The sequence below is a fragment of the Glandiceps talaboti genome, chromosome 12 (genome assembly GCF_964340395.1).
Source record: "Glandiceps talaboti chromosome 12, keGlaTala1.1, whole genome shotgun sequence".
Taxonomy (NCBI): Eukaryota; Metazoa; Hemichordata; class Enteropneusta; family Spengelidae; genus Glandiceps; species Glandiceps talaboti.
The window spans coordinates 5,545,985-5,571,151 of record NC_135560.1 but is presented as its reverse complement, the minus strand read 5'-3'; the positions used below and the strand labels follow the sequence as shown (position 1 = coordinate 5,571,151).

Sequence of the window (25,167 nt, the reverse complement as noted above, 5' to 3'; positions counted from 1 at the left end):
TTTGGATAGCGATATTCTTCGCAAGTGTAAGTTATTGTTAACATTTAAGTCATGGAATAAATGAACAAATTGCAACTTGCCACTAAAAGCCTTGTTAGAGATATGTGATATTTGTGATATTAGACAACATTGCTGGCAAGCAATGGAAAACAAATAATGAATTTATACCAGCCTGCAGCTATCACAGTGACTGTATCACCTACATATTCGAATTTGCACTCTTAATTGGAGGAAAGAATCGAATTTAAAAGGTGCTTTACATATATTAATATGATACTATGATTACTCATATTTTTCCAAATATTATTCATTTATTTAAGTTTTCGTACAGGCTTTTTTCATACGTACTTTAGTTATGTATGAAATTTGTTATAATTTGATTAATATGTTTATAGTTTGCAACGAATTTGAAAAGAACCAACGTACTTTACATATATTAGTATGATGCAATGATTACTCAGTCTTTCAAATATTATTTCAGCTTTTCACGAGAGTCTACTTTCATCAGAGTCATACTCATATAATATTTGATTCTTTTTGTTATATTTCGATTTATCTTTTTATAGTTTGCAACGATTGTCGCCCTAAGTTTCCTACAACGAAGAAAGTATCTATGGTTGAATAAACTAAAGGGTCGACCTGGAATAATTTAGTAAGTACAAATGTTTTTACTGAATAATAATAAAGAAATTCACCCAGATATTTGATATATTTTTGATATATTATATATTACAGAAGAAATGCAAAAACAAACAACAAACAAACAAACAATGAATCTGCTATGAGGTATGTATTCATTAGGGCTCTTCACTAAAGTAGAGAAGAATTTTTGGCAGTTTAAAATGAGCAATTCTAATATTGATACAATACAGAACTAGATCCATTTTAACAAGCTAAGAGAGACGCAAATTAAACCCCATTTTGTTCTGTTTGCAGCCCTGTCAATGTACTAGATGACCACAAACATCGATACAGTTATGCAGCAGCATTTGGGTTGGCGGCCGGTTCTGTAGCAAATTTTTTTATTGAAAGCTTGTTTATTGGTAATCCTTTCAGTGGATTAGGACCAATTGGCAAAGGTAATTTAATATGTTATCAATAAAAACATTTCAGATAATTTTAAAATCAGTATGAAGGTCCAACATTATTTTGCCATTCATCGGGTTGCACATACTTTGATATTTGTAGATCAAAGAAAATTAATAATGTATGTCTCTTGGAAATAACCGTTTTAAATTTTAAATTTTGTTGATGAAAACTTCAACCGATTCTTAGTTAAAAATCATGAAACAAATCAGGGTCACCCGACAAATGTTTGAAATACATCTAGAGTTCAAAACGACTTCCGTTTTAGGATCGAATATGGCCAACGAATACAGTCTTTGTTAACTCAATGGGGGAAAGACAGCGAGTTTTCTTAAAACAAGGCGGTGACCCAACACATTACCTTAATAGTTCCATAGACGTTGAAGATAGATATTTAAAGGAACCAGAGCTAGCTCTGACATTGTAGAATTTGAGACATTGTCAAACTTAGAGAAAGTTTGCTTTCTTAGGATAAAGCCTAATTACCTAATATCACTAATTATGGAAATTACTCATTAAAACTAAAAAAGTATGCTAACAGGCTTTATTGGATAAGTGTGCTTTCTTATGGTTAATGTATGTGCCGAATTATATGGAATTTGAAGAGTGCATTCTTAAGATACAACTCAATCGCTGAAAATCATTAATTATTCAAAATATTCATTAAAAGTAAAGGTTGTATCAACAAAATTCATAGGACAAGTGTGTACTATTATTGTTGATATATGTACCTTATTGTATGAAATTTGAAATTATTTCTTAAGATATATACAGCCTAATCTTTTAGTTCAAATTCTTTTAGTTCATATGCGCTTTGTTATGGTTAACGAATGTATTATATTATATTGAAATTGAAGAATGCAATCTAAAGATATACTCTAATTACCGAAATTCATTAATTATGCAAATAAATCTTTAAAACTGTAAGCTATATCAACAAACTTTTATAGAACATATGCGCTTTGTTATGGTTAATGTATCTACTAATTATATTGAAATTGAAGTATGTATTCTTAAGATATGATAATAATAATAATAATAATAATAATAATAATAATAATAATAATAATAATAATAATAATAGTAATACGTTTATTGCTTTACAAGGCCTCCGGCCCATTCTTAAGATATAGCCTAATTACCGAAGATAATTAATTATTGAAATTATTCATTAAAACTGTAAGCTAAATCAACAAACTTTTGTAAGACATGTGCGCTTTCTCATGCAGTTAACATATGTACCAAATTATATTGAATTTGAAGTATGCATTTTAAAGATATAACCTAATTATTAAAAAACATTCACTGCATATATGTAAATGACTTTTTAATGTTCATTGGATGTTTACCAAATCTAATTAGTTCTTTTCATTGCCATATTGAAGATGTGTAACAAGTTTCATTAGAATCCATGCAGTAGTGTTTGAGATATCATGTCCACAGACAGAAAGACAGACAGACAGACAGACAGACAGACAGACAGACAGACAGACAGACAGACAGACAGACAGACAGACAGACAGACAGACAGACAGACAGACAGACAGACAGAAGCATAACATACACCACTTATGGGAGGTAAAAACACAATGCAATCGATCACCGGCAAGATCTTAAGACATCCGTGCCACTTCTGGCTGCTACTAATATTGCATCGAGGACTGTTCTATGAACACACACACACACACACACACACACACACACACACACACGCATATATATATATATATATAAACACACACACACACACACACACACACACACACACACACACACACATATATATATATATATATATATATATATATATATATATATATATATATATATATATATATATATACATTGTATATATATATATATTCATGTGCCTTCATTTTAATAATGTTTCTGTCTCCATAGTTTTCTTGCTGATTGTACTCGTTCTTCTGTATGGTTTCCTGTACTATCCTATCTTCGTGTCTATTACCATGGAGTCTATTATCTCTTACGTCATTGGCACCATCTTTTCATGGATATTCCTGACCTATCAGATTTTGCAGCTGTTCCTGTGTACTGAGGGTTCTCCGGTACGAAAAATATATTTCTAGATCTGTTGTAATGTTTATCCCCGAAGTGGGGAGATAGGCGGGAGGTTACTAAGTTGATCCCATCTGTCCATGTGCGCGTGCGTCTCTGTCCACCACACATACAAATAACAATTCTAACAAAAATTTGAAGTTATGTTAGATACTGTCATCTGCACGCGCGTCACTTTGTTTCACGACCTTCGCTCATCTGACAAAATGGAAAGACAGTCTGGTATAAAAGATAGTTTTACATGTTTCTTATATAACTCTTATAAAAGGGGAAACAACAAAAACATTTCCACACCTGATTGCAGCTTTGCAGTTATTCCGTAGTATCTCAGGCTGACTTGACTCACTGACCATTCCGTTTTACAATGTCACTACAACTGTAGCACCTCATCCATGTATTAAGGTTCATTATGATCTATATAGTACATTAAACTTTGTCTGCCCCCTCCCCCATGAATCTACATAACCGGTTCTTATATTTGTCATAGGTATGGGTGATATTTTTGTTTTTGCTACCAGTCATGGTATGTACGGTATTTCTATCAGTGCGATTTCCAGTCTTTTTGGTGAAACTCCTCTTAGACTACAGAGATACAGGACAATTGCAAATAAATGTGAGTTTTCTTGATGCATTTGATAATTATATCACGTTCAAGGAGGATGACATGACGTCACACTCTCAGAATTACTTCTATTGATTATACCACTATCTTGCCTTTAATTATCATCTGTATAACTTGTAACTACATTTTGAATGTCCGATTTCCAATTTCATGTATATAGCTATTTTGAATTTATTTTTGCCCACTAGTCAAACATGTTATCGACCATAACAAGTCAACTTTTTGTGTGGGTAAACTTCTCCTTTACTTCAGTTTTATTGTTTTGAACAGTTTGTTGAAAGAATGTCAAAAAACTACCAAGCCAAATATGTGAAAACACTCTTATATGGACACAAGATTTCCGAAAATGAAAGACAAAACGAGACGTGAGTAATATATATTTTAGTATGTTTTCCCCCAGAGTGAGAAAGTGTCCTCAAATGTTTATTGCTCCAGCTGGGATTTCTCTTGATGTAATGTTGCCCGTCAAGAATGAATCACTTAAAATGTCAACGTAAATGAAATCTCGTCCGCCATTCAATTCAAGACTAACGTGACTTCCATATATATTTTGCTTCTCTTATTTTACACAGCGTTTGATCGCTTAATGATGTTTTCTCAAATGTAAATTTTAGTCAAATTTGTTACTTTAGACTTTTCTCCTTACTCACTTAACTGCCTCTCTCTATTCGAAAGGGTTCCTGAGAACGAGAGGGAATGGAGTATTTTGGAGAAATGTCAGTCATGTTTGAAGGCAATATTCAATAAAATATACGTGCCCAAACCAGGTGAGTCGATGCAATACAATGCAATACAATACAATACAATACAATACAATACAATACAATACAATACAATGCAATGCAATGCAATGCAATGCAATGCAATGCAATACAATACAATGCAATACAATATAATATATCCTCCGAGCATGACTAAAGAGGTGATATCCCTAGTACTTTCACGCGAGAACGCCCTCGTCGTTTTTCCTTATTTCCAGATATTACCTCACCCCTTTATAAAGAATGTATTTTAAAAGATAAAAAACTTTGCTTTTATACACGTGACGTATTGGTACGCAGATAACCATTTTACATTGTATGTATACACATCCCTATATTTTCAACATGGACGTATTTCCTAAGATCTCAATTTTCTTATGTTTTCTTCTTTATAGGGTTCAGGTATTCAACACGTCTTCTTTCAACCATGGTTTTATCTTTGATAACCATCTACGAGGTAATAATAACACCACAAGCTGTAATATATTGCTCTAAGTGGGCCGATTAATAGTATTTGACTCGGCATCGTTAAACAATTTTCTCCAGCTCGTCACCTTTCATGAAGGTTTCACTATCATCAAAATCAGCTAATCATTAACTATTCATATTTCGTTGTGTGCAGTATATCAACCGTAGTTTAGTAGATAGGGGCATGGTGTATTGCTGTTTTCCTAAGGAAAATTTCACACGAATCATGCTAATGTATCTAGTATACACTTAATATCTAATATACTTTGTTAAATAAGATTTGAGAGTGTAGGCAAGGAATATGACGTGTTCCTGTGGTTTAATATATATTTGAGTGGAATCAGGTATAAAATTACACCATGGTAATATGATACCTATCTACTTTTCTTTATTACCACATGGAAGTTGTTTTTGTTTACGCTAATCTTTGCGACTCAATTGGACAAACTTCTTGAGGGGCTAATATCAGATGACGAAGACACTCGCTACTGGATTCATGTAACAATTGGTAAGTCATCATGCTATATGACATCATATGACGTAGACACAATTTATGTATACATATCCACTCCAAACCAGAATGTATAGGGATGTGATGTGATGAGATGAGATGAGGTGGTCTGTGATTATGTGGAGTGGTGGGGTCACGGTGGGGTGTAATGGAGTGGTGCGGTGTGGTGTGGTGTGGTGTGGTGTGGTGTGGCATCTAGTATGCAGAAGGAATTCTCCCTGGCTATTTAAAAAGTGCAAAGTTGTCTTGAAGTTTCTATAGTGAGCGATGTGTGTATAATAACTAGTGAATAATCCAAAGAGTTGTAGCAGCCTAGACTAATCCCCATAAAATACAAGTCTGATTCTTGGTACTTAAGTCGTTATTTTACAGTCTTTCTTTTCTTCCGTTCAGAGAACAGGATAATAGAGCGGTTTAGATGCATGTATCTACGTGTATTCTATATGTGTATCGTCATTGTCACGTTATTCGAGGCAACCCACGCGTTCTGTATCAGACGATGCTATTTTTAAAACAGTGGTCTACACGTAGCTGTAAATACGTGTTAAGTTTTTGTCATTTTTCTTCTATTAAATGTCGTATTTTTTATATCAAAGTTAAATAGCATAACTGTAAACTAATTGTTCGCTTTTTCGTTGGGATAGTTGCCGGAAAAATGGCAAAAATATCGACACGTTTAGAAAACAAAGTCATGTGTGTGGGCCTTCTAATTCTGGACAGAAGATGCCAACGCGCGCGTCCACATTCCACCGTCTTGAAACCAACGTTTGCGCTCTGAACGCGTAACCAGGGACGTAACTAAACACAACTTTGTACGCGTCATTATCATAATGATTATGTGTATGCACGGCAATGCTCCCGTACACGTACGCGTTCTAACGTGTATCTAAGCCTCTCAAATATGTCAAGCATATCGTATCGTTTCCAACATACAAACATGTCAGTATTCGTGTATGACAGAATGTTATGGAAATAGAATGTTATTAATACATGAGAAATATGGTTAATTTACATGCTTGATTGTATAGTAAGTCATAAAGTGTACAAGTACAGATTTATAACATCAATATTGGTTGAAAGATGGTGTTATCATAATATACTAAATCTTTGGTTTGTATCTTCTGAACAGTTATGTTAGAGTTGTCAGCAGCGTTGACGTTTGCTTTTTCCATCGTTGTGATGCTCCATATCATGCAAAAGTACAGGTGAGTAGTGTCAAACTGTAAAATGTGAACCATGCAAGTCCTAAATTTATATTTAAATCTGATCTGTTTCACTTCTCTCCTCAAATGGGGCGGAAGGTTAAGAAAACATTTTCAAGATATAGGCAAATACCATTGACCAATCACATAAGTAGGAAATATAAATAGAAAGATGGGACGGAGCCAAGTTTTACCAAGTTATAGACAGATGCCCTTGACTAATCACAGTAGGAAATGCGAGTTTATAGATATTATGTTAATGGCAAAAAAAAATGAAGGAATTAACTTATGATCGTGCCTCTGCATTTTTTTAGAGATAATATGTTGGCTGTGTACAGGGGTGATCATTCCTTGATACCATCAGTTGCAGAAGGTGGAAAGCTAGCTATAGCGCCTGCTATGAGAGTGGTATGTACACTTTTATCTCGCAATGTACTCTCGTGACACACAAATCAGATATCAGTTTAACATTAACATTGTCCCATTATATTTATTCAAGCATAGCCGTCGCCTGGCACGCAGTTGCAAGATTTAGAAATTTATCACGGCAAATAATAAGAGACTGTCTCCAGTTTCCAAGCGAAAAAAAGATAGATCGAGGAAAATTGAATGAAGTCAAAATATTTGTTTTGGCCTCAGCCCAACGTGCAGTTACAAATCGTAGTCTTGTCGTTATTCTCTTGAACAAGAGTGAACTTAAACCTTTTAATTCTTGGTAAAAAATTACCCTCCCCTCTCCGGTGCACTGGAATTCATTGGAAGTAAACAATAGAATAACCGAGACTTGGTACTCCATCCGCGTGTGTGCGCACCCAAAGACAGTAAATGTTGCAATCTTAACATATTGACAGGGCATGTGTATTTCATCGCATTTCTTTAACTATAAACATCAGGATTAAATAAGCGTATATATATTCTTAGAGAATGATTTTAAGTTTAATTTTGTTTATTTTGTTGTTGTATTTTTCATTAAAGGTGTCCGCCAGTCGCTACATTGGTTTCCAAGTGGCCTACATGGCATGGGGTGGGTAACTTACAACATTGATACATGACAGCCTTGATGATAATTTAATTTCGTTTTTATATTACACTTTTGATAATTTAGTCATTCCAGAAGAATAAATCAACAAAACTATTACACCAGGGTCACATGCAGGCAGACAGACAGACAGACAGACAGACAGACAGACAGACAGACAGACAGACAGACAGACGGACGGACGGACGGACGGACGGACGGACGGACAAACAAACAAACAAACAAACAAACAAACAAACAAACAGAGATACAGAGAGAGGGGGAGAGGGACGGACGGACGGACGGACAGACAAACAGACAGACAGACAGACAGACATACAGACAGACATACAGACAGACAGACACATACATACATACATACATACATACATACATACATACATACATACATACAAACAAGTGGTTAAATCGCTTGAAGAATGCCACACATGGCAATTGTGAATAAAACGGTAAGGTATTTACAATCTACTACTAAGGGTTTTATCTTAATATTTTCGTTAGTAAAACTTTACCAATAATTCAACGGGCAGCTTTTTATACCACAATTAATCATTACAGGATATTCTATTCAGTTTATCGTCCTCTGGGTCGGATTAGAAATTGTAGCTCTATCGCTTGGCACTCCGGTAGGAAGACAACATTTTCTTCAAATCTTAAAATGGTTAGGGTGAGTACAGTACTACTAGTTTACACACTTTCCAATCTGTTTGTTGGTCTCAAGGGCATTCACTAGTCACAAATAGGTTACCATATATATGTGCATAATCACATTCTATCAAACACAACCTTTGAAGTGTTCGGGTTTAAATGTATAGATGTCATAGAACATTTTCCTCCAGAATTGCATAGTTATATGTGATCACAATGACCTCAAGAGCCACGTATTCTGTCTGGAACATCGAGAAACAATTACTCGGAAAACAGATAGGAAGTTCATGTGTTTAAAACACCTGAAAGTATAACATATTGGGAATAGTGGGACAAAGTTGAAGAAGTTTATAAAACGGCTTTTCCACAGACAAAATAACAGGTGTTTTTCCCAAAAGTGTCCTGTTAAATCCACGAAACCACAGGAAGCTGTAGAGTAACACTAATCCCCACTCGTGAACAGAACATAATTTTCAGTTTTAAGTTTGGATATTTTTTAAAATGCAGTCAAATCTGGAAATTAATTTCCCCCGAAAATCACACGTATTTTATTTTTTGTTAGAATTAAATACCTCTAAAAAATTTATGTATCTGCTTGCTTTCTAGACCCGTCATTGTCGTTGGACTACTCGTCACTCTTGGGCAATATCTTATGGCGAGATTCGCCTTCCTGCAGGATCGTGGCAAAAGCTTTGCCCTTAATAATAGGTAGGTCAATAAAATATTATATATGTTAATTGTTGCAATAACAATATCATAACTAGACAAAGCCCATAAGCAAGGTAGATTCACTTGTGACCGGCTACCTCACGATGATATTGTAGATAGCGCCCTTCGCGTGGAGAATGCGCATAGCATATAGAACTTGCGTGCGTAGTCATTGCGCCGCAATGCATCCTTGGGTAAAACCACCAAAAAAAATCGCATAGTATATAGGATGCTCTTGCGTACTAGTCATTGAGCCGCTATGCGGCCGTGTTGTGGCTGCTGCGAGAGCTATTACTTTTCATTTATCATTGATCGTAATGACATCACCTTTACTGTATGTGAGGTCAATATTATTGCACAATATTGACATTGTCCAGTTTTCACACCCATTTTCTTCTCTCTTTTTTTCTTTTTCTTCAGACGACTGTTCCACAATTTCACCTATTTTATGTTCTTTTACAACGTTTTCCTTGGAATTTATTCATGTCTGATGAGAATACTGAAGTCCGTTGTGATTGGTGCATTTGTGTTATCTCGTATTGATCAGAGTACCTTGCCGAGAAAATACGAGAGATTTGACCCAGGTAAGTTATAGCCCCCTCAGATGGTTTATATTGTAGTGAACGTAAATGATTTCATTCTCGTCTGAGTAATGTGTGTGGGGAAGTGCAGTCTATTTGAATGTGGTCATGTTTAGATTGATTCCTTTCGGAGTCTGTCAAGAAAGAAATGATTGTTTAAATCAGAATATTTTCGAAATATTTCACTTAGTGAACTTACGTACACATCACTACAGCAGTCAGTGGTATATCGGTGGGGTAATGGAAAGATCGAACTATCTATCGAATGTAGACTACTTGATGAGAAGTTTTCATTGAAAAAAAAAATAATTTCGAAGAAAGGCAAAGTACTTTCTACTCCCAATTTACAATACCATAATACACATTGTCAATCCCATCACACATTACACCTGTATATTTTTAGTAGTGTTTGTCCACTGAAAACTCTGCGGCATAATTTGTCACTTGTTAATACATACATCTATTTACAAAATGGCGTGTTTTTGTTTTGAACATTGAAACATGGCTGCCTAAAAATTGCAACAATTTTCTTCCAGGTTTTCGAGCATATGTTGGGTTCTTGCAGTTAGAAAACGCTCATACTCACCCAATTCTGGTAACGTTCTGTAATTTATTACTGCAAAGCACCAGTACCAACACCGAGACAAGTGGACGTGACTCAATGACAAGAGAACAACTTGTAGTCAACATGGAAATCGGGGACGGTAGGCATATGTATTGCAATGTATTCACTTACTACTACGGATATCAAGGTATCAGCAAGCTAATATAGACACAAACATGTTGATGTTAGCTATCATATGACATTGGTGAAATTACACTCGCAGTAGAGTGGCATCTCCGATAGCGGCATGTTTTCATGGACAAGGTGCCACATCTTGTTCACACTATCTTGATTACAGGGTGACAATATCCACATAACTAAGATATTGCTATAGACCCACTTGTGCAGTCTACCACACGCAACAAAAAATGTATCAGTTTGTGTGGTATCTTAGTTTCTGATAGCTGGCTTTCTGAGGTAGTACACATAGTGAATCATAATGTGCAGTGGCCATGATAAGCTGATAGCTTGCTTTCCGTAGTTGTATAAATGGTGAACCATAGTGTGCAGGCATTGATCATGTTAAGCTGACAGCTTGCTTTCCGTAGTAATAGTAGTACACTTGGTGAATCGCAGTGTGTAGGCATTGACGGCGATAAACTGGTAGCTTGCTTTCCTTAGTAGTTGTACACATAATGAATCATTGTGTGTAGGCATTGAACATTCACAACCTGTAACACTCTATTAAAGCAATATAATTAAAATAATAGTGTCATTTCTTTTTCAGATGATACTGCTCCAACGTCAAAACGTATCATGACAGAGGCAACACGTCGACAAATGATTCGGAACCGTTGGTTTGTGGCGTTGACATTGGTCAGAAACCCAGGTTTGCAGTTAAGACGTTCCCATGCAATACGCAGACGATCATCTCTGGCAGAGAATATTGATATTGTTATTGATGACGTCATTACAGCAGCAGTCGCACCAGCAATGATCGATTTCGTGGGCGGAGTGTCATTTTCGTAACATCAACGGAGGATGAGAACTATTTTTGTAGTTTGCAGCTTTCAAATTTAAATAAGTTTTTACTTCTTCTAACAGTGTAAGACCCTATAGGTTTTACATTCTGGTGATTGAACTGGTCACAGATAACTTAAATTCGTCCTGAGGCGACATAATAATCTAATAATCTTTGTGACGAAATCATTTCAAATAATTATTTGACAATTAGCCTAATTTCACCTCACTCTATTGCAATTTGAAATTGATTATTTGATTGGCTTGAATGTGCCACGGATTCGACATCTAACATCACATACGGTCATTTAAGGGTGTTTAAAATGAGTGCAATAAAGGTACATTTACAATATAATAAATATTGAGACTAAATTTCAGCCTTAGTGTACGAAGTTTGTAAACAAAACAAAACAAAACAAAACAAAAACGAAATAAATCTAATACCATCGATATCAGATATTCAAATTGTTTTACAGCCTAAACGAATTATACATTTTCAAAATGTCGAAAGGCCAGTTGACGTTAAGTACGCATGCCCAGATGAAGTGATTTTGTGTACTCTCAAATAAGTTGCTAAGCAACGTTCCGACCACCACGATGAATTTGTTTTTTTTCCGTGACGCCAGAATTCGTTTGAGGAAAAAGCTCTTTCGTAAATCGTGTAAATTTCTGTTCAAGCACAAAGTTTTACTGCGTCCCTAGTTACTGGTGAAGTTTCCGTAGTGTGGGACCCAATAAACAGTACTCTCCCATACGGTTTACCCGATGGCTCACGTCGACTACTCCAGTGGGGCGCCACGTTGTTTTTCAAGTTTGGAAGATGGCATCGTATATACCTTATTGATTTTGTAACAACTGAACTAATAAACATACCAAATTTCAAATGTAGTCAATTTGAATATAGACAGTGTTTTGTGTAGTGGTAAATTTAAACAATAAGAGTCTAAACTCAAGGCATTTCGTACGAACAGAATGTATAGTGTGTTTGTTTGTGTGTGTGTGTGTGTGTGTGTGTGTGTGTGTGTGTGTGTGTGTGTGTGTTGTTCATAATGTTAGGTTCCTGTATGTGACTACTTAAATACTGGGCGGCCTTTTGATCGCTGTCAGTCATACCAATGATTATACTGGAATTACTGTAACACCAGCCAGGCTTGTTTTAGAATGCACAGAAAGGCATGCTTTGTTGGTGTCAGCTGGAGATACTATCGCGAAAATGATTTAAAAAGATAATGGCTTGTAGCATAATGTGTTCAGGTATATGTTATTAAGGCATAATTAGACATACACATATCACATTGGTATTGTTGAGATATTACCAGAGCAGAAATCCACATATCGAGTATACATAGTAATTTATTGTGTCGCAAAAACAATATTTCTAGTTGCCGTGTGATCTGACCACTATGAGATTATTTTCATAGAGTATGGTAATTTCACAGGGAAAATATATTCTTGTCATTCTAAAGTGTCTGTCTCATACGCGCAATCATGATATTGGAATAAACGGTAAGTATGCAAACATGTATTTAGTCATGGCAACCTTTAGAATAAGAAAACTCACAGCCTCAATTTTCAACAAAACGTCATTTGGCTCATCTTACATTTATTACGTGGCTCAACAACATCATACTGACATTGCTACCTTTATCGTCTCTGGCTCGACATAATGATACTAGCATTACTGTATTTAGCGCCATCAATTACTAACTGATAATGCTTCCCTTGGACTCTTCAGCGCGACGGTCGACCGTTTTTTAAAGGGAATGTGCAAACAAATGACATTAAAACACTGCTTATTAATCACTTGCTTTCTAGTACAGCCATTAGCATTTATTGTTTATTATGTTCTGTTAAGGTAAGACAGGAACCTATTGCTTGCACCGTGCAATTGAAACATGTAATTGAGGAACTTGAGTTGAACCCGAGAAAAAAATCACGATACTTTTAACAATCCACTGGGTAGAGGAAGACATGCAATGATCATACATACCTATTCAGACTTTATTTTAAATTAGCTAAGTTGTAAAATTCGCAGCACAAGATATATTTAATGTCTGACAAAAGTTTGCTCGAGATTTCAGATACAACGCATATGCCATTGTTATTGGTTGGATTGCAAGACAATCTCAGACATCAGTATATCGTCACAGAACAATATAGACATGAAAACCTCTCACCCATTGAACAAGGAAAGCTGCAAACAAAGTATAGAGTGTTCACCCTACAGGAGAAGGATTATAAATATATTTCCAGTGAAGTTAACCCGTTATTCAAGATATTTTGACTCCCCCCTCAAAAAAAAACCAACAACAACAAACAAACAAACAAACAAACAAACAAACAAACAAACAAACAAACAAACAAAAAGAGTAGAGTCAATCATGCATCGTACCAACAAGACACATTTGGGTAAAATTGACGACAACACAGTGAGTTCTAGACAATGGTCTTTTGTTATGATCATTTCTTTACCATTTCTGGACAAATGTAAGATAACATGAGATGGAGCTCTTGTATTATTACGGGGCCAGGCATGTGTATCTCACTGTCGGAGATATGGGACGATACAAGATCCCAGATATCCAAGAAGCTGACACCAATGCCACCAAAGACCCGACGGATCATTCTATCCATGTCATAAAATCTGTAGTTAGAGCTATGGACTGACTGTACACTGTCAGCGTTATCTCGTGGATTTGCTAATTTAATGATGACAATCGATTCTGGGCATCGTTTAAATAATCTGAGAATGGCATTTTTTGCTCCAAAGATCCTATCCAAATAAGCTCTTGTTGTCCAAGAACCAAAATGGAAACAGAAATTCATCACAACCACGGGGGTAACAGCAGTGCAATTTGTTATTCTATCTACGAAGTCACCTTCAAATACAAATTTGTGAATCTCCTGAATACCGGCACCAGCCCTGAGGAAAAGGAATTTCCTGTGTAATAACTGAGACGGTAGAACTTCAAGAGATCTCAAATTTGTATGAATTTGGCCAATGGTTGAATCTCCGTGCATATGTACTTCTTTTCCCAAAAGACACTCTTCCATGTCTTCTGTCTGCCATTGTTGACTGCGACACATTAAAGGGACAAATGTCAGGTTGTCCTTCCAATAACCACTAGACAGTGCAACCGGTAGGTCAGGTCCACATGACGGAAGTTTTGGTGTCACATTAGAATCTGTGATAAATAATAGAGAAATGCGATCCATATTAAAATCATAGTGTCTTGTCAGGTGACATATTTGTCGTTTGTTGCTTTCTCCAGAACAGTTTTTCGTCTGATGCACACTTCTCGAGTTTAATATCAATGTTGTAATCATCCTGCAGTAAAAGCTAAATTTGAATGGTACATGTCATTTTTGTCAACATCTTGTTATAAATTACAGTATAGTCTATTACATTGGTCATTTAAAGCAATACATTCTTTTGACCATTGCAGAAATTACTTGAATTAGTCTTGTATGGGTATATTCATGCATATATTATCTGCCATTTTGAAAATTCTTATCCGCCATTTTGAAAATACTCCTCAACCACATTTAAAATTCTTATCCGCCATTTTGTAATACTTGTGTAAATATTTTAGGAACAGTTGATATGCTTACCTTTAATTTTGATTGTTATTGGATTTCCAATAGTAGATTGTTGTTTTTGGCTGTGCAAAGAAATTCAATGAAATTATACAAATTATTCAATTGCTTATTAAGTGTGACGTCACATTGCTGTATTGTCTCTTATTTTGTGACATTGACATATTTTATAAATAAAGTTCAATAACATACAAATGCTTCAAAAATAACTTGAAAATTGTTACCTGATATTTTCGACCCCACTTATAACAGACTGACCCATTATTCCGAATATGTGAGCTAAAGGGGTAATAGGTAACGCCCTCCGTCTCTGTTTAGAGGTGATTGGTTTTCCTTGATGTGCAAATGGCTTCCTTCACGCCACACTTAAAATGTTTGGTTTCTGTATCAAGGATATGATGTTCATTTTGTCAATGTGAAGAGAATGTCGTGCCTATTTTTGATTTATATGATGTAAATTTCAGATGTGCTGTAACACACCATCGTTTACAAAATAAGTGCACTTCAAACAATTAGCGAGTAGCTTAACCACTCGGCAAGGTGACAAATTGGTTTGCTGACTAGAGGTGGTATCCTCTTGCAATCTATGAAGTATCATATCGATTTGCCGACTGATATTGAGGTGAAAAGAGCAGTTACTCATCACTGTGTTCATCCTTTTCCTTCTTGACATCTACAAATCGTTGGCAATTGATGACATGGTGGGCCCATGGAAGTAACTTCCATCGTGGGCCTAAGAGGGATGTTCTATTTATGGAATTTCGTTTAGCCCATAAAACATTAAACATCAAATTCTTAGCAGTCTCAGAGGGTACATTTGCCTATATATTGGACTTTGTTTAACCCATTTTCTTCTTCCCGCTGTTGTAGTACTGAAACTAGCTCCTTTTTGGACTTGGTGGTAGGAAATGTCTTCCCAAGTTTAAGATAAGTTGCGCTTTCACTCATCAGATCTTGACACGTCTATTACATTAACATCCGGGCATTCCAACCCTCTCTAAACAGACATGGATGGCGTTACAAACTTAGGGCATCTACGACCCCTTATAAGTTCACGTGTCTGCAAGGTCATTTGTTCTAAATAATGGGTCAATCTTTTGACAAAGACTGAAGTACGCAGTCGATAATTTCAGATAACAATTTTCAAGTTTTTGGATCAAATTTTCATGCAGCTAATACTAAACGATTCTTTCCATCATTAACAAGTCCCAGAAGTAAAAACAATTATTTTGTTTTAAGGACAAAATGTGATTGCACCTTACAAACCACCATGGCAACTCTTTTCATTATCATTTCACGTCACATAAATTCTATGCGATCTCCAAGAAGTGCCAAATTGATTCTTATTCATCGTCCTATAGTATTGACACATGTATGTATTAAATGAATATGATATTCACAATTACATATTTGAAGGTAATGTGCATTAGTGGTCATGAGTCATTAATATTTATTCTTCATCTAATTCATATGCATGTTTGTTATCACCCATAATGCAACACTGAATCAACGCTAAGACAGTCCGGATAATCAGTGTAAAGAAGTTCCTATTCATCTAATTTGGGATACCCAACGGTGTTATATTAATTAAAAGAGTATGTGAAAAAGCTGCCATTAAATCCTTCGTAATGGGTTTTTGGCTTGACAGCGTCGTGGAAGCTTGTTACATATACCAAACTTCAGTTATTTACTAAACTTAAAGTGAGCGTTATCATAGATAATAAACGTTTACATGTACATCTTAACGATTTGTTAAAAGTGGTCTTTAGAGAGGTCCAAAGAGGAAGTAGTAAGACTTGATATATAACCAGGATTTCGTAGTTCATTTCTGGTTCACGATCTTGCTGGTAAGCGTTAGTGTCACCTAAGGATTATCGCTATTCCATTTCGCATCTATTTTAAAGTATTTACTGGTAGATTTTGATATATTTAGAAATAAACGTTTAATACAATATTCAGTTGACATAACAGTTGCAACATGCGCATGCTGACACTGTGTTTCGAGTCAATGTTGCAACGAATTTGTCCACTATACCTCTGCACTTCTTGTCCTTTGGAAAGGTAGAATACGTCCTATCTAACCAATTTAATGGACTAGGGTTTTCCTGGTCTGATAATTTTTTAAATGCAATTTGTGTCAATATATGATCACCCCGTGACTAGCAATGCTTACATTGTTCTTACACAAGTTGTTGTTGCAAATGTTCTGTTCACTACGTCTGCACTTACCTGAAAAGATACGACACTCGCTCGATATCCTTTGCCGTATTAATTATCATATCACCGAGCTTATGCGCTGTCTTGAATAAGTCCCCACAAGATAGTTTCTCCGGCTTGTCACAAAGTAGGACTGTTTTCCCTAAAGACGATGGATTGACATAACCACACTTATCCTGCCATATTGCGAGTTCATTACTTAAACTGCAATTTCTTATTTCTTCTAATTTATCATCTCTGAAGCTTGCCTGGAATCCAGAACGCTTGTTTTCAAAGCTATTTAAAAAGTTTTGGTACAAGATAGCCTCTCGATAGCATACTAAACGGATGGTTATGGTTGCATCCCCTTTCCATGCAGCATAGAAATATATACTATAGGTGCCATTCCCATAATCAAATACCCTCCCGCCAGTTCTTGTACCAAGCTTTTCATTTGTCATCAAGCCTTGTAGAAAGTCTCCTCCACGTAAGCGTCTATTACTATACTCATCATAGGCTTCCATAATGACTTGAATGTAATCACCCTTCCTGAAGGCCTTGTCTCGTACTAGTGATAACCTGATATACAAAAATAGTGACATTTCAGGATAGGATCTAGCAACAGATCGGAAGAACGAAAAAGACAGTGCTAGAGATAGAGAAGGCATAGATATAGGTGAGAGAGAGAGAGAGAGAGAGAGAGAGAGAGAGAGAGAGAGAGAGAGAGAGAGAGAGAGAGAGAGAGAGAGAAGGAAAGAAAGAAAGAAGGAACGTAGAAAAAAGTAAAGATAGATGGACGGATGGACGGACAGACGGACGGACTGATGGATGGATAGAAGAGCATCGTCTGCATATACATACATACATACATACATACATACATACATACATACATACATACATACATACATACAGACAGACACACTTACTTACACAGAGACGCAGTCAGCGAGATAGTCTATTAAACAGACAAAGGGACGGAGACAGACAGATTTCAGGTTTATCAATAAAATCTTTGGATGAAAGGAACTAAAAAGATTACAAATTCAAAATTTTCTTACTTTGATTTGGAGAGTGATGTTAATCCAAAGGAATTTATTCCTGCATTAAAGGGGTATAATTCCTGTTGAACAGTATCATCTCGATTAAGATTACGGTACGACCACTCTAACTCATCAACGATGTTCATCCAGTCCATCCCAAAGTGACTATACTTCCTGTACGGAAAAATATCACGGCGGAAGATTGGCTCTTTCACCTTACAATCCTGTATGTCTTGTTTCATTTGCGAAGACACGTCTGTGAATTTGTGTACAAGTGCTTTCATACCTTGTGTATGAGACACTACACTCCTTGTAACTGTCTGAAAGGAATGATATTAACATCGTAAGGATAAGTATGCTGGATATTTGATTGATAAAAACTTTACTAAACCTTCACAAATTATTCTATTTGGAAAAATTCAAACTACACACCATATTGAGTCCTTTCTTTGCAGCTCAATGGCGATCGACGCTCCAGGAAATAAAGAGAATTCAATAAAATGTGAATTCTAGAGAGTCATTTCATGATTTTACATCAACTACAATTATTTGTGATTTCAAAGAAACGTCAAGTGATCTTATGCCTGTATGAGGTATATTTGCAATGGCTCACTGCATTAGGGAAGTCAGCGGAAATGATACAGCCATAATTGTATAAATAAATATTCATGACTCCCAAGAGCTTATCTCTTCAGTGTAAAACAGCTCTCATGAATATTCATTATGCAACCATGAATATATTATTTCTCCTGATGATGATGATGATGATGATGATCCAAAGGACATAATAGATGTGGCAATGCTAGTATTATTAGCCATAGTCTAAACTTCTCTTTGCTTGCGGAATAGAATTCTTCCCAGTAGCTAAGTCTTAGGTGTATATTCATTATAAACCATCATCAATAGTTTATACTGTTGACCATGTACTTGGCCTTCTCACTTTGAACTCTGGACTGCCCCCTGAAGTTGCAGAAATGCATCCTGTAAGTCTCACAAAACGATTGAAAGTTCGTTCTTGTACATACACGTAGGTACCGTCATTGTCTTTGTAGGCACTTTTGCTCGTAGGGTTAGATAAATCTTTGTGCTCGGGGTAAATACTTGAAAATGCGTGCCCACCTACGTACTTTAGTGGAGAGTGTCCTCAATGGTTGTTACCGTATGTCTTTGCTTACATACGTGACTGAGGTACTATATTTATATCTATATCTCACAGTCATAGTGAGATAGTTCATGAAATCTTAAATATGTATGTATATTTTCAAACCAGTATATTGAGTCAATACGTGGGCAAGTCAAATTTAGGGCAATCAGATTTAGCCTGTATTGTGTACATCTGAAACGTTGATCATTACATGCGTTATGATCCCAATCAAACTACCAATAGTGTTTTGTCACTATTCTAAATAACCAATCCAAAATAGAAATCTGCCAGCATATGTTGACTTCAATAATCCCCTTTTCGACATTCGCTGACCATGGACAAAACTTAATAATTGTTGTGATTTTAATTTGTGACTGATTCTGGAGAAAACTTAACAATTTCTGGACTTTGATGGCCATAGACCGCTATGCATTCAACAATTGTTGACATTGGCAAACCATGGAAAAAAGCTTGCCAATTCCAAATTCGGTGGTCTTAAGCCGATCTTGATACTCGTCAAAATGTTTGGTGGACATGTCGGGCTGATCTTGACAGCTGTTGAAATTTGGTCACAGCCAGATCTCGACAATCATCAAAATTGCCTGACCATTGGCAGATCATGACGTATACAGTTAATGAAATCTAAATGTTTCCCTGTCCAACCAAATGCAAGTATTCAGGTAGATTTATCTTTCAAAGTATATTTCAAATTTTAGCAATTCCCATGACTACTTGCATGACTGTACTCTCATTGTATACAGTTTGAGTTTGAGTTTGATAACCGTAGTACGGATCGGAGAAAAATAATGTTTGCATTTTGTACCAATATTGTAATTTCCTTGTCTGTAGGACACTAATTCAAAAGAAAACACACAAATACGCCGAATATGTGGATTGTTATTGGTCAACAAAATTTGAAATACTATCAGTCTGAATTTTGTCATGGTCTGAAATATTTGGCCCTGTGTTGGCCGTGATAGCTTTGTTCGCAACACTATCAAGCCCTTCAAGTACAACCAAGTGTGTGGACTAAAAGTATTAAAACTAACAACTTTCGGGAATCAGCAGTTATAATGTAGAATGTTGAGTAAACAACTAAATACTTTCACTTTGTGAATAGAAGTCACAAAATAGGAACTTCCAATCTTGCTATGCACATTTGAACGCTTTAAAAATATCAATATGTGCTGTTACATTTCCGAATGTGTGTATGTGTATGTGTGTGTGTGTTTTCCATGAAAATAAGTGCAAAAATATTATGTAAATAGTACAAGTGCATTGTCTTAGGAACGTACCACACTTATGATGCAATGTTGCAAAAAAATGTACTGAGATTGCAGGCAAACGTAGAACCCTACTTAAAAAGGTGATGCGTTGTGTTTTAAAAGAAAGTCCACCGTCGCACTGAAGACTCCATTATAATAGTAAGCGTTATCGGTAGTAATTGATGGCACTAAATACAGCAATGCTAGTATTATGTCGAGCCAGGCGATAAATGTAGCAATGTCAGTATGATTTTTGATCCATATGATAAATTTAGCAACGATATAAAATTCAAGCACGATGAAATGTGAGATGAAGCAGTAATGGTTGGATTTTGTCGAGACAGATGAAGTTCTGTTCATCAGGTTAAATGAATTTTTGAAAATTAAGGCTGCGAGTACAAGTTTTCTTATTCTAAAGGATGCCATGACTAAATACATGTTTGCATACTTACCGTGTATTCCAATATTGCATATGAGACAAACACGATGATTGTTAGGAAAAGAATACATTTCCCCCTTGAAACTACCCTGTTCTGTGAGGATGGCATCATAGTGGTCAGATCACACGGCAACGATAAATATTTATTATCGTTACTGTAATTATTAAGTATCGTTTTTGCCACTCAAGAAATTACTATGTATACTCGATATGTGCACTTCTGTATCTATGCGATAGGTGTACGTTGAATTCTGGATTAATAAGATGTACTGTGACACATATGCTACAAGCCATTCTTCTTTTAAAAAACATTTTCACGATAATATCTCCAGCTGACGCAAACAGTCACGTCTTTCTGTGCATTCTAAAGCAAGCCTGGCTGGTGTTACAGTAATTCCAGTATAATCATTGGTATGACTGACAGAGATCAAAAGGCCGCCTAGCATTTAAGTAATCACAAACAGGACCTTAACATTATGAAAAAGAAACACACACACACACACACACACACACACACACACACACACATAACAGTAAAAACAAAATTGTGTGTTTGTTGTAATGTTTATCATTTTGTTTACTAGAAATCTGTTCAACAGATTAAAAGAATATGCTAAATTCTTCTATGCCGTTTGTTCACAGGCTGCCATATCACACACTATACTAAAAGACACAGAAAATGGATACACTACAAATATAGCAATACATAGAAAACAAATGAGAATGATTTTGCAATAGGTTTATCAATATTGTGATAATTACATTTACTTCAATTAATATATCTGTCCAAACACTTTACCACGTGTCAACCATTGCAATTGATGTGTGGACAATTTCGATTAGATCATCCCTTATGTTTTTCAATTGTAGTTTTCTCGATTTTTAAAAACATATTGTTGTTTCATTTATCTTCATAATCAGTCCCACCTCTTATTTTTGTTTCAAGCTGCTGATTCAACATCTAGTGATATGTCTTCATATATGACATATTAAGATAGTTTAGATGGGATGGGTTAATGTATACACAACATTTCAAAAATAAAGAACATCCGTCTCTCTCATAAATCTACTGTAAAAGCGCAAAGCATTTCGACTTGGCTATAATAGTATAGTGTCTACGTTTATTGTCCTTTCATGTTCTATTCAACACCATCCACATGCAACCTTGTCTTGTACCCTTTGAACAGTCAAAATAATCCTTTAGACCCTGACTTGACCCAACACATGAACACGATTGTCTATATATTGACTTCAATAAACGTAAGAAGTTGCCATGAAGCCCATAAGATATAGTAATCTATGTAAAAAGAACTGATGATTAACATTGTCGAAGGCTTTACTAAAATCAATAAAAAAAACAGTAAAAGCAACCTTTACGTCTTATTATGTATTTTGTTATAATGGCTTGTAAAGTAAAAATGTTATCAATCGTAGACTATCCTTTACGAAAACCTCCTTGAGATTCGGAATTTTTAGTTTTACCCAAATATCAAAATGACTGTTCAAATTTTGGTAAAGATTTTCCTCGTGACTGACAATAATGAGATCCCTCTGAAATTATTGACATCCTGCAAAGAACCCTTCTTATGAATCGGATAGACAGCTGCTTTTAATTTAGACTTTAGACCACTCTGATGGACATGTGCCCGTTATAGATATTTTATTTAAAAGTTGAACAAAACAAAATCATCAAAAGTTATAGCTACTGTCCCTTTAATCTGTCCACATAATTTCCATCATCTATCAGCGAATTTGTCATTTTGAGATGGGGGGGGGGTCAGATTTTAGAACTTGGGATTGGGGGAGGGTCACATTTTACAGCTCAGACATATTAAAGCTAAATCCCCAAGGCCCACTCCCCGTCGTAATTACTGAAGGCTCCCCAAGATTGGTAAGATGGTACATGTGGTAAACCACGTCTCGTTTGTCGCGTTATATTATTTGTTTGTTGTTTAGCACATCTTCTAAGTTACGAAGATGCACGACATTCCCTAAACATTTATTTACGTGCTTTCTTACAAACATAAATTGAATATTACAAGATGATGCCAACTTTTGTTGCCCAGTGTAACAGAGTTCAGCAGTTTGATACACCTTTCTGCCTCTGTGAGTAGACTCGACCTTTTTCATGTAAATCTTATTTTTGTCCACTTTTTATAAGATTTTTAAGTTAATGACGAGATGAATGATGGATAATTTGAATGACAAGGTCAAAAAATCAAAAAGTCTACAGCACATGGTATTCCCAGACGGTCTCCCATTTAAGTACTAACATGCCCGACGCAGCTTTGCTTCGGTGATCGGACGAGAACTGACCTTTTCCACGTAGTATGGCCGTAGACAAGGTAGTAATGCAAGCGAACGTTTGGTATTTATCACTAAAAAGTGCTACTGCGACTGTTCAGCAATGACAACTTTAATATGTACATACAGTTGGTGTGCGAAAATACCATCAAAGTCCGATATTTTACAGAAAGTAAACTTCGATATATCAAAAATTCCTACACAGTACAGGTAGTTACAGGCCGTCACAGGTAATCCTAAAGATGGTGCTGTTTACATCCGACAGTAGTAAAAAACCCACGATACTTTTTTAAATTCGCCGTGCTGTTGTTTTGATTGTGTTTTATAATACCTTTATTTTCATTAATATTATTATTACTAATGTTATTTTTCTTTTCTCTCTGACTATTATGTTTGTCTTTTCTGTAGGCCCAGACTGACATAGATGAATACAGAAGCGAATCAAGACGGGTAGATGCTTTAAGTATTGAGTGGAAGATATAGGTGTTGTCTCCGTCCAAGTAAGTAGCTCTTGTATGAAGTGCGTATAGTCAGTAGGACGTCCCAGCTGCTAAATTGATTGGCACCTGGTGAAGAGTACGCACGGAATTAAAAAGTAGGGCTGATAATATATAAAAAGAAGTTTGAAAGTAAAAGATAGGGGGAAGCCATAAAAGACATGGGAATATGTACATCTCTTATGGTGGGGGGAGTCCCACGGGCCTCCCCCTAGAAGCTCTTGAGATTTTTGACATATTTTTAGGGTATTCAGACCCTTTCAGACAATAAGTTCCAAGCTTTACATGACAGCACCAACATGTAATAAGCAACTACATAGGGTTAAAATATCTTCTTTTTTTAAAAAGTTTAATAGCATCTTGGCAGTAAAAGGTAGGGGAGAGAGCTTGAGATGGGACTATGTCCTCTTATCATGGGGTCCTAGGGGTTTCCCCCTAGAAACTCTGTAAGTCCAATTTTAGGCCATTCAGACTCTGTAAGGGAATAACTTCCAATCTTTACTTACAAGAGAGCACCATCATCCATCAAGTATCAGAAATTATTCCTTATACATAGAGTTGAAATGTGTTCTTAAGCAACAAGTTTATGTAATATTCTACAGTATTCGATGCAATTGTGATGATTATGAACATTCTGTTAGAGTATAACACCTTTCTTAAAAAAGTCGAGTTGAAAATCTTATTTCAGGTGTCAATGAAAACAAATGGATGAAATAAATACCTTTGATTTTTTAAAGGAAGTACCAACCAAGGCGTCAACTTTGTTCCGACGTGCCACTTGGAAAAATGTGCTGACTGTGGTTAATATATAGCAAGATCTGTCGATTTTATGATGTCCACAATTGTCAGTAAAACAATAATGTTGCAAATAAGGATATCATTGAAGGTCTCATACCAAATGGTGAGTAAGATTGACATGTAAAATGTAAAAGTAAACAATAAACAAACAATAAGCATGGCCCAATTCCAAGCCCCCGTGCCTAGACATCTGCTACATATCGTACTTATCGGTGTTTAGCGCCCTCACGCGGGCAAGGGCCCAGTGTTTTTGTTTTACAAACATTTTTTTAAAAAAAGATTCTGTTACTAACATTCGACCTCCCCCCCCCCCCTTTACGTCTATACCTTTATGTAACTTTTACTATGTAATTATGTCAGTACATTTTCTGTACTGACAGTAGCTGAAGTGGGGCCTTATCAGTGACCAGACTGTACAACTTTAAAACCATTGTATAACACAATTAAAATTCTCTTTGATTTAAGTGTATTTAATTTCAATTTGGCCATGAAAATGTTGACCATTGAACTTACATCTCAAAAATTAAACAAATTTATGAATTACTAATAAGTTTAGTTCACTGTATTCTTAATGGATAGCAAAATCACACACAATCAAGTGCGAGTGTGGACATT

The 25,167-nt window shown here is 35.8% G+C and overlaps 2 protein-coding genes, 1 long non-coding RNA gene and 1 pseudogene across 3 annotated transcripts; 2 read left to right on the top strand and 2 right to left on the bottom strand.

Annotated features, from left to right (window-relative positions):
* Positions 1-7,046: 7,046 nt before the first annotated feature.
* On the top strand, positions 7,047-8,431 carry LOC144443334 (uncharacterized). The gene is made up of 3 exons (XR_013481684.1): positions 7,047-7,137; positions 7,705-7,753; positions 8,327-8,431. It is a non-coding gene; the product is annotated as an uncharacterized LOC144443334 (long non-coding RNA).
* Positions 8,432-9,022: 591 nt separating this feature from the next.
* LOC144443814 (stimulated by retinoic acid gene 6 protein-like) lies at positions 9,023-12,118 on the top strand. The gene is made up of 4 exons (XM_078133369.1): positions 9,023-9,124; positions 9,545-9,708; positions 10,242-10,409; positions 11,037-12,118. The coding sequence occupies exons 1-4, from the start codon at positions 9,069-9,071 to the stop codon at positions 11,276-11,278; spliced, it is 630 nt and encodes a 209-aa protein (XP_077989495.1). The 5' UTR covers positions 9,023-9,068; the 3' UTR covers positions 11,279-12,118.
* Positions 12,119-13,729: 1,611 nt separating this feature from the next.
* Positions 13,730-18,347, bottom strand: LOC144443645 (NXPE family member 3-like). The gene is made up of 4 exons (XM_078133188.1): positions 18,124-18,347; positions 17,096-17,641; positions 14,882-14,931; positions 13,730-14,454 (listed from the first exon to the last, which is right to left on the bottom strand). Exons 1-4 carry the CDS (start codon positions 18,345-18,347, stop codon positions 13,730-13,732), a joined length of 1,545 nt encoding a protein of 514 aa, XP_077989314.1.
* Positions 18,348-23,177: 4,830 nt separating this feature from the next.
* On the bottom strand, positions 23,178-23,295 carry LOC144444048 (5S ribosomal RNA; annotated as a pseudogene).
* Between the last annotated feature and the right edge of the window lie 1,872 nt (positions 23,296-25,167).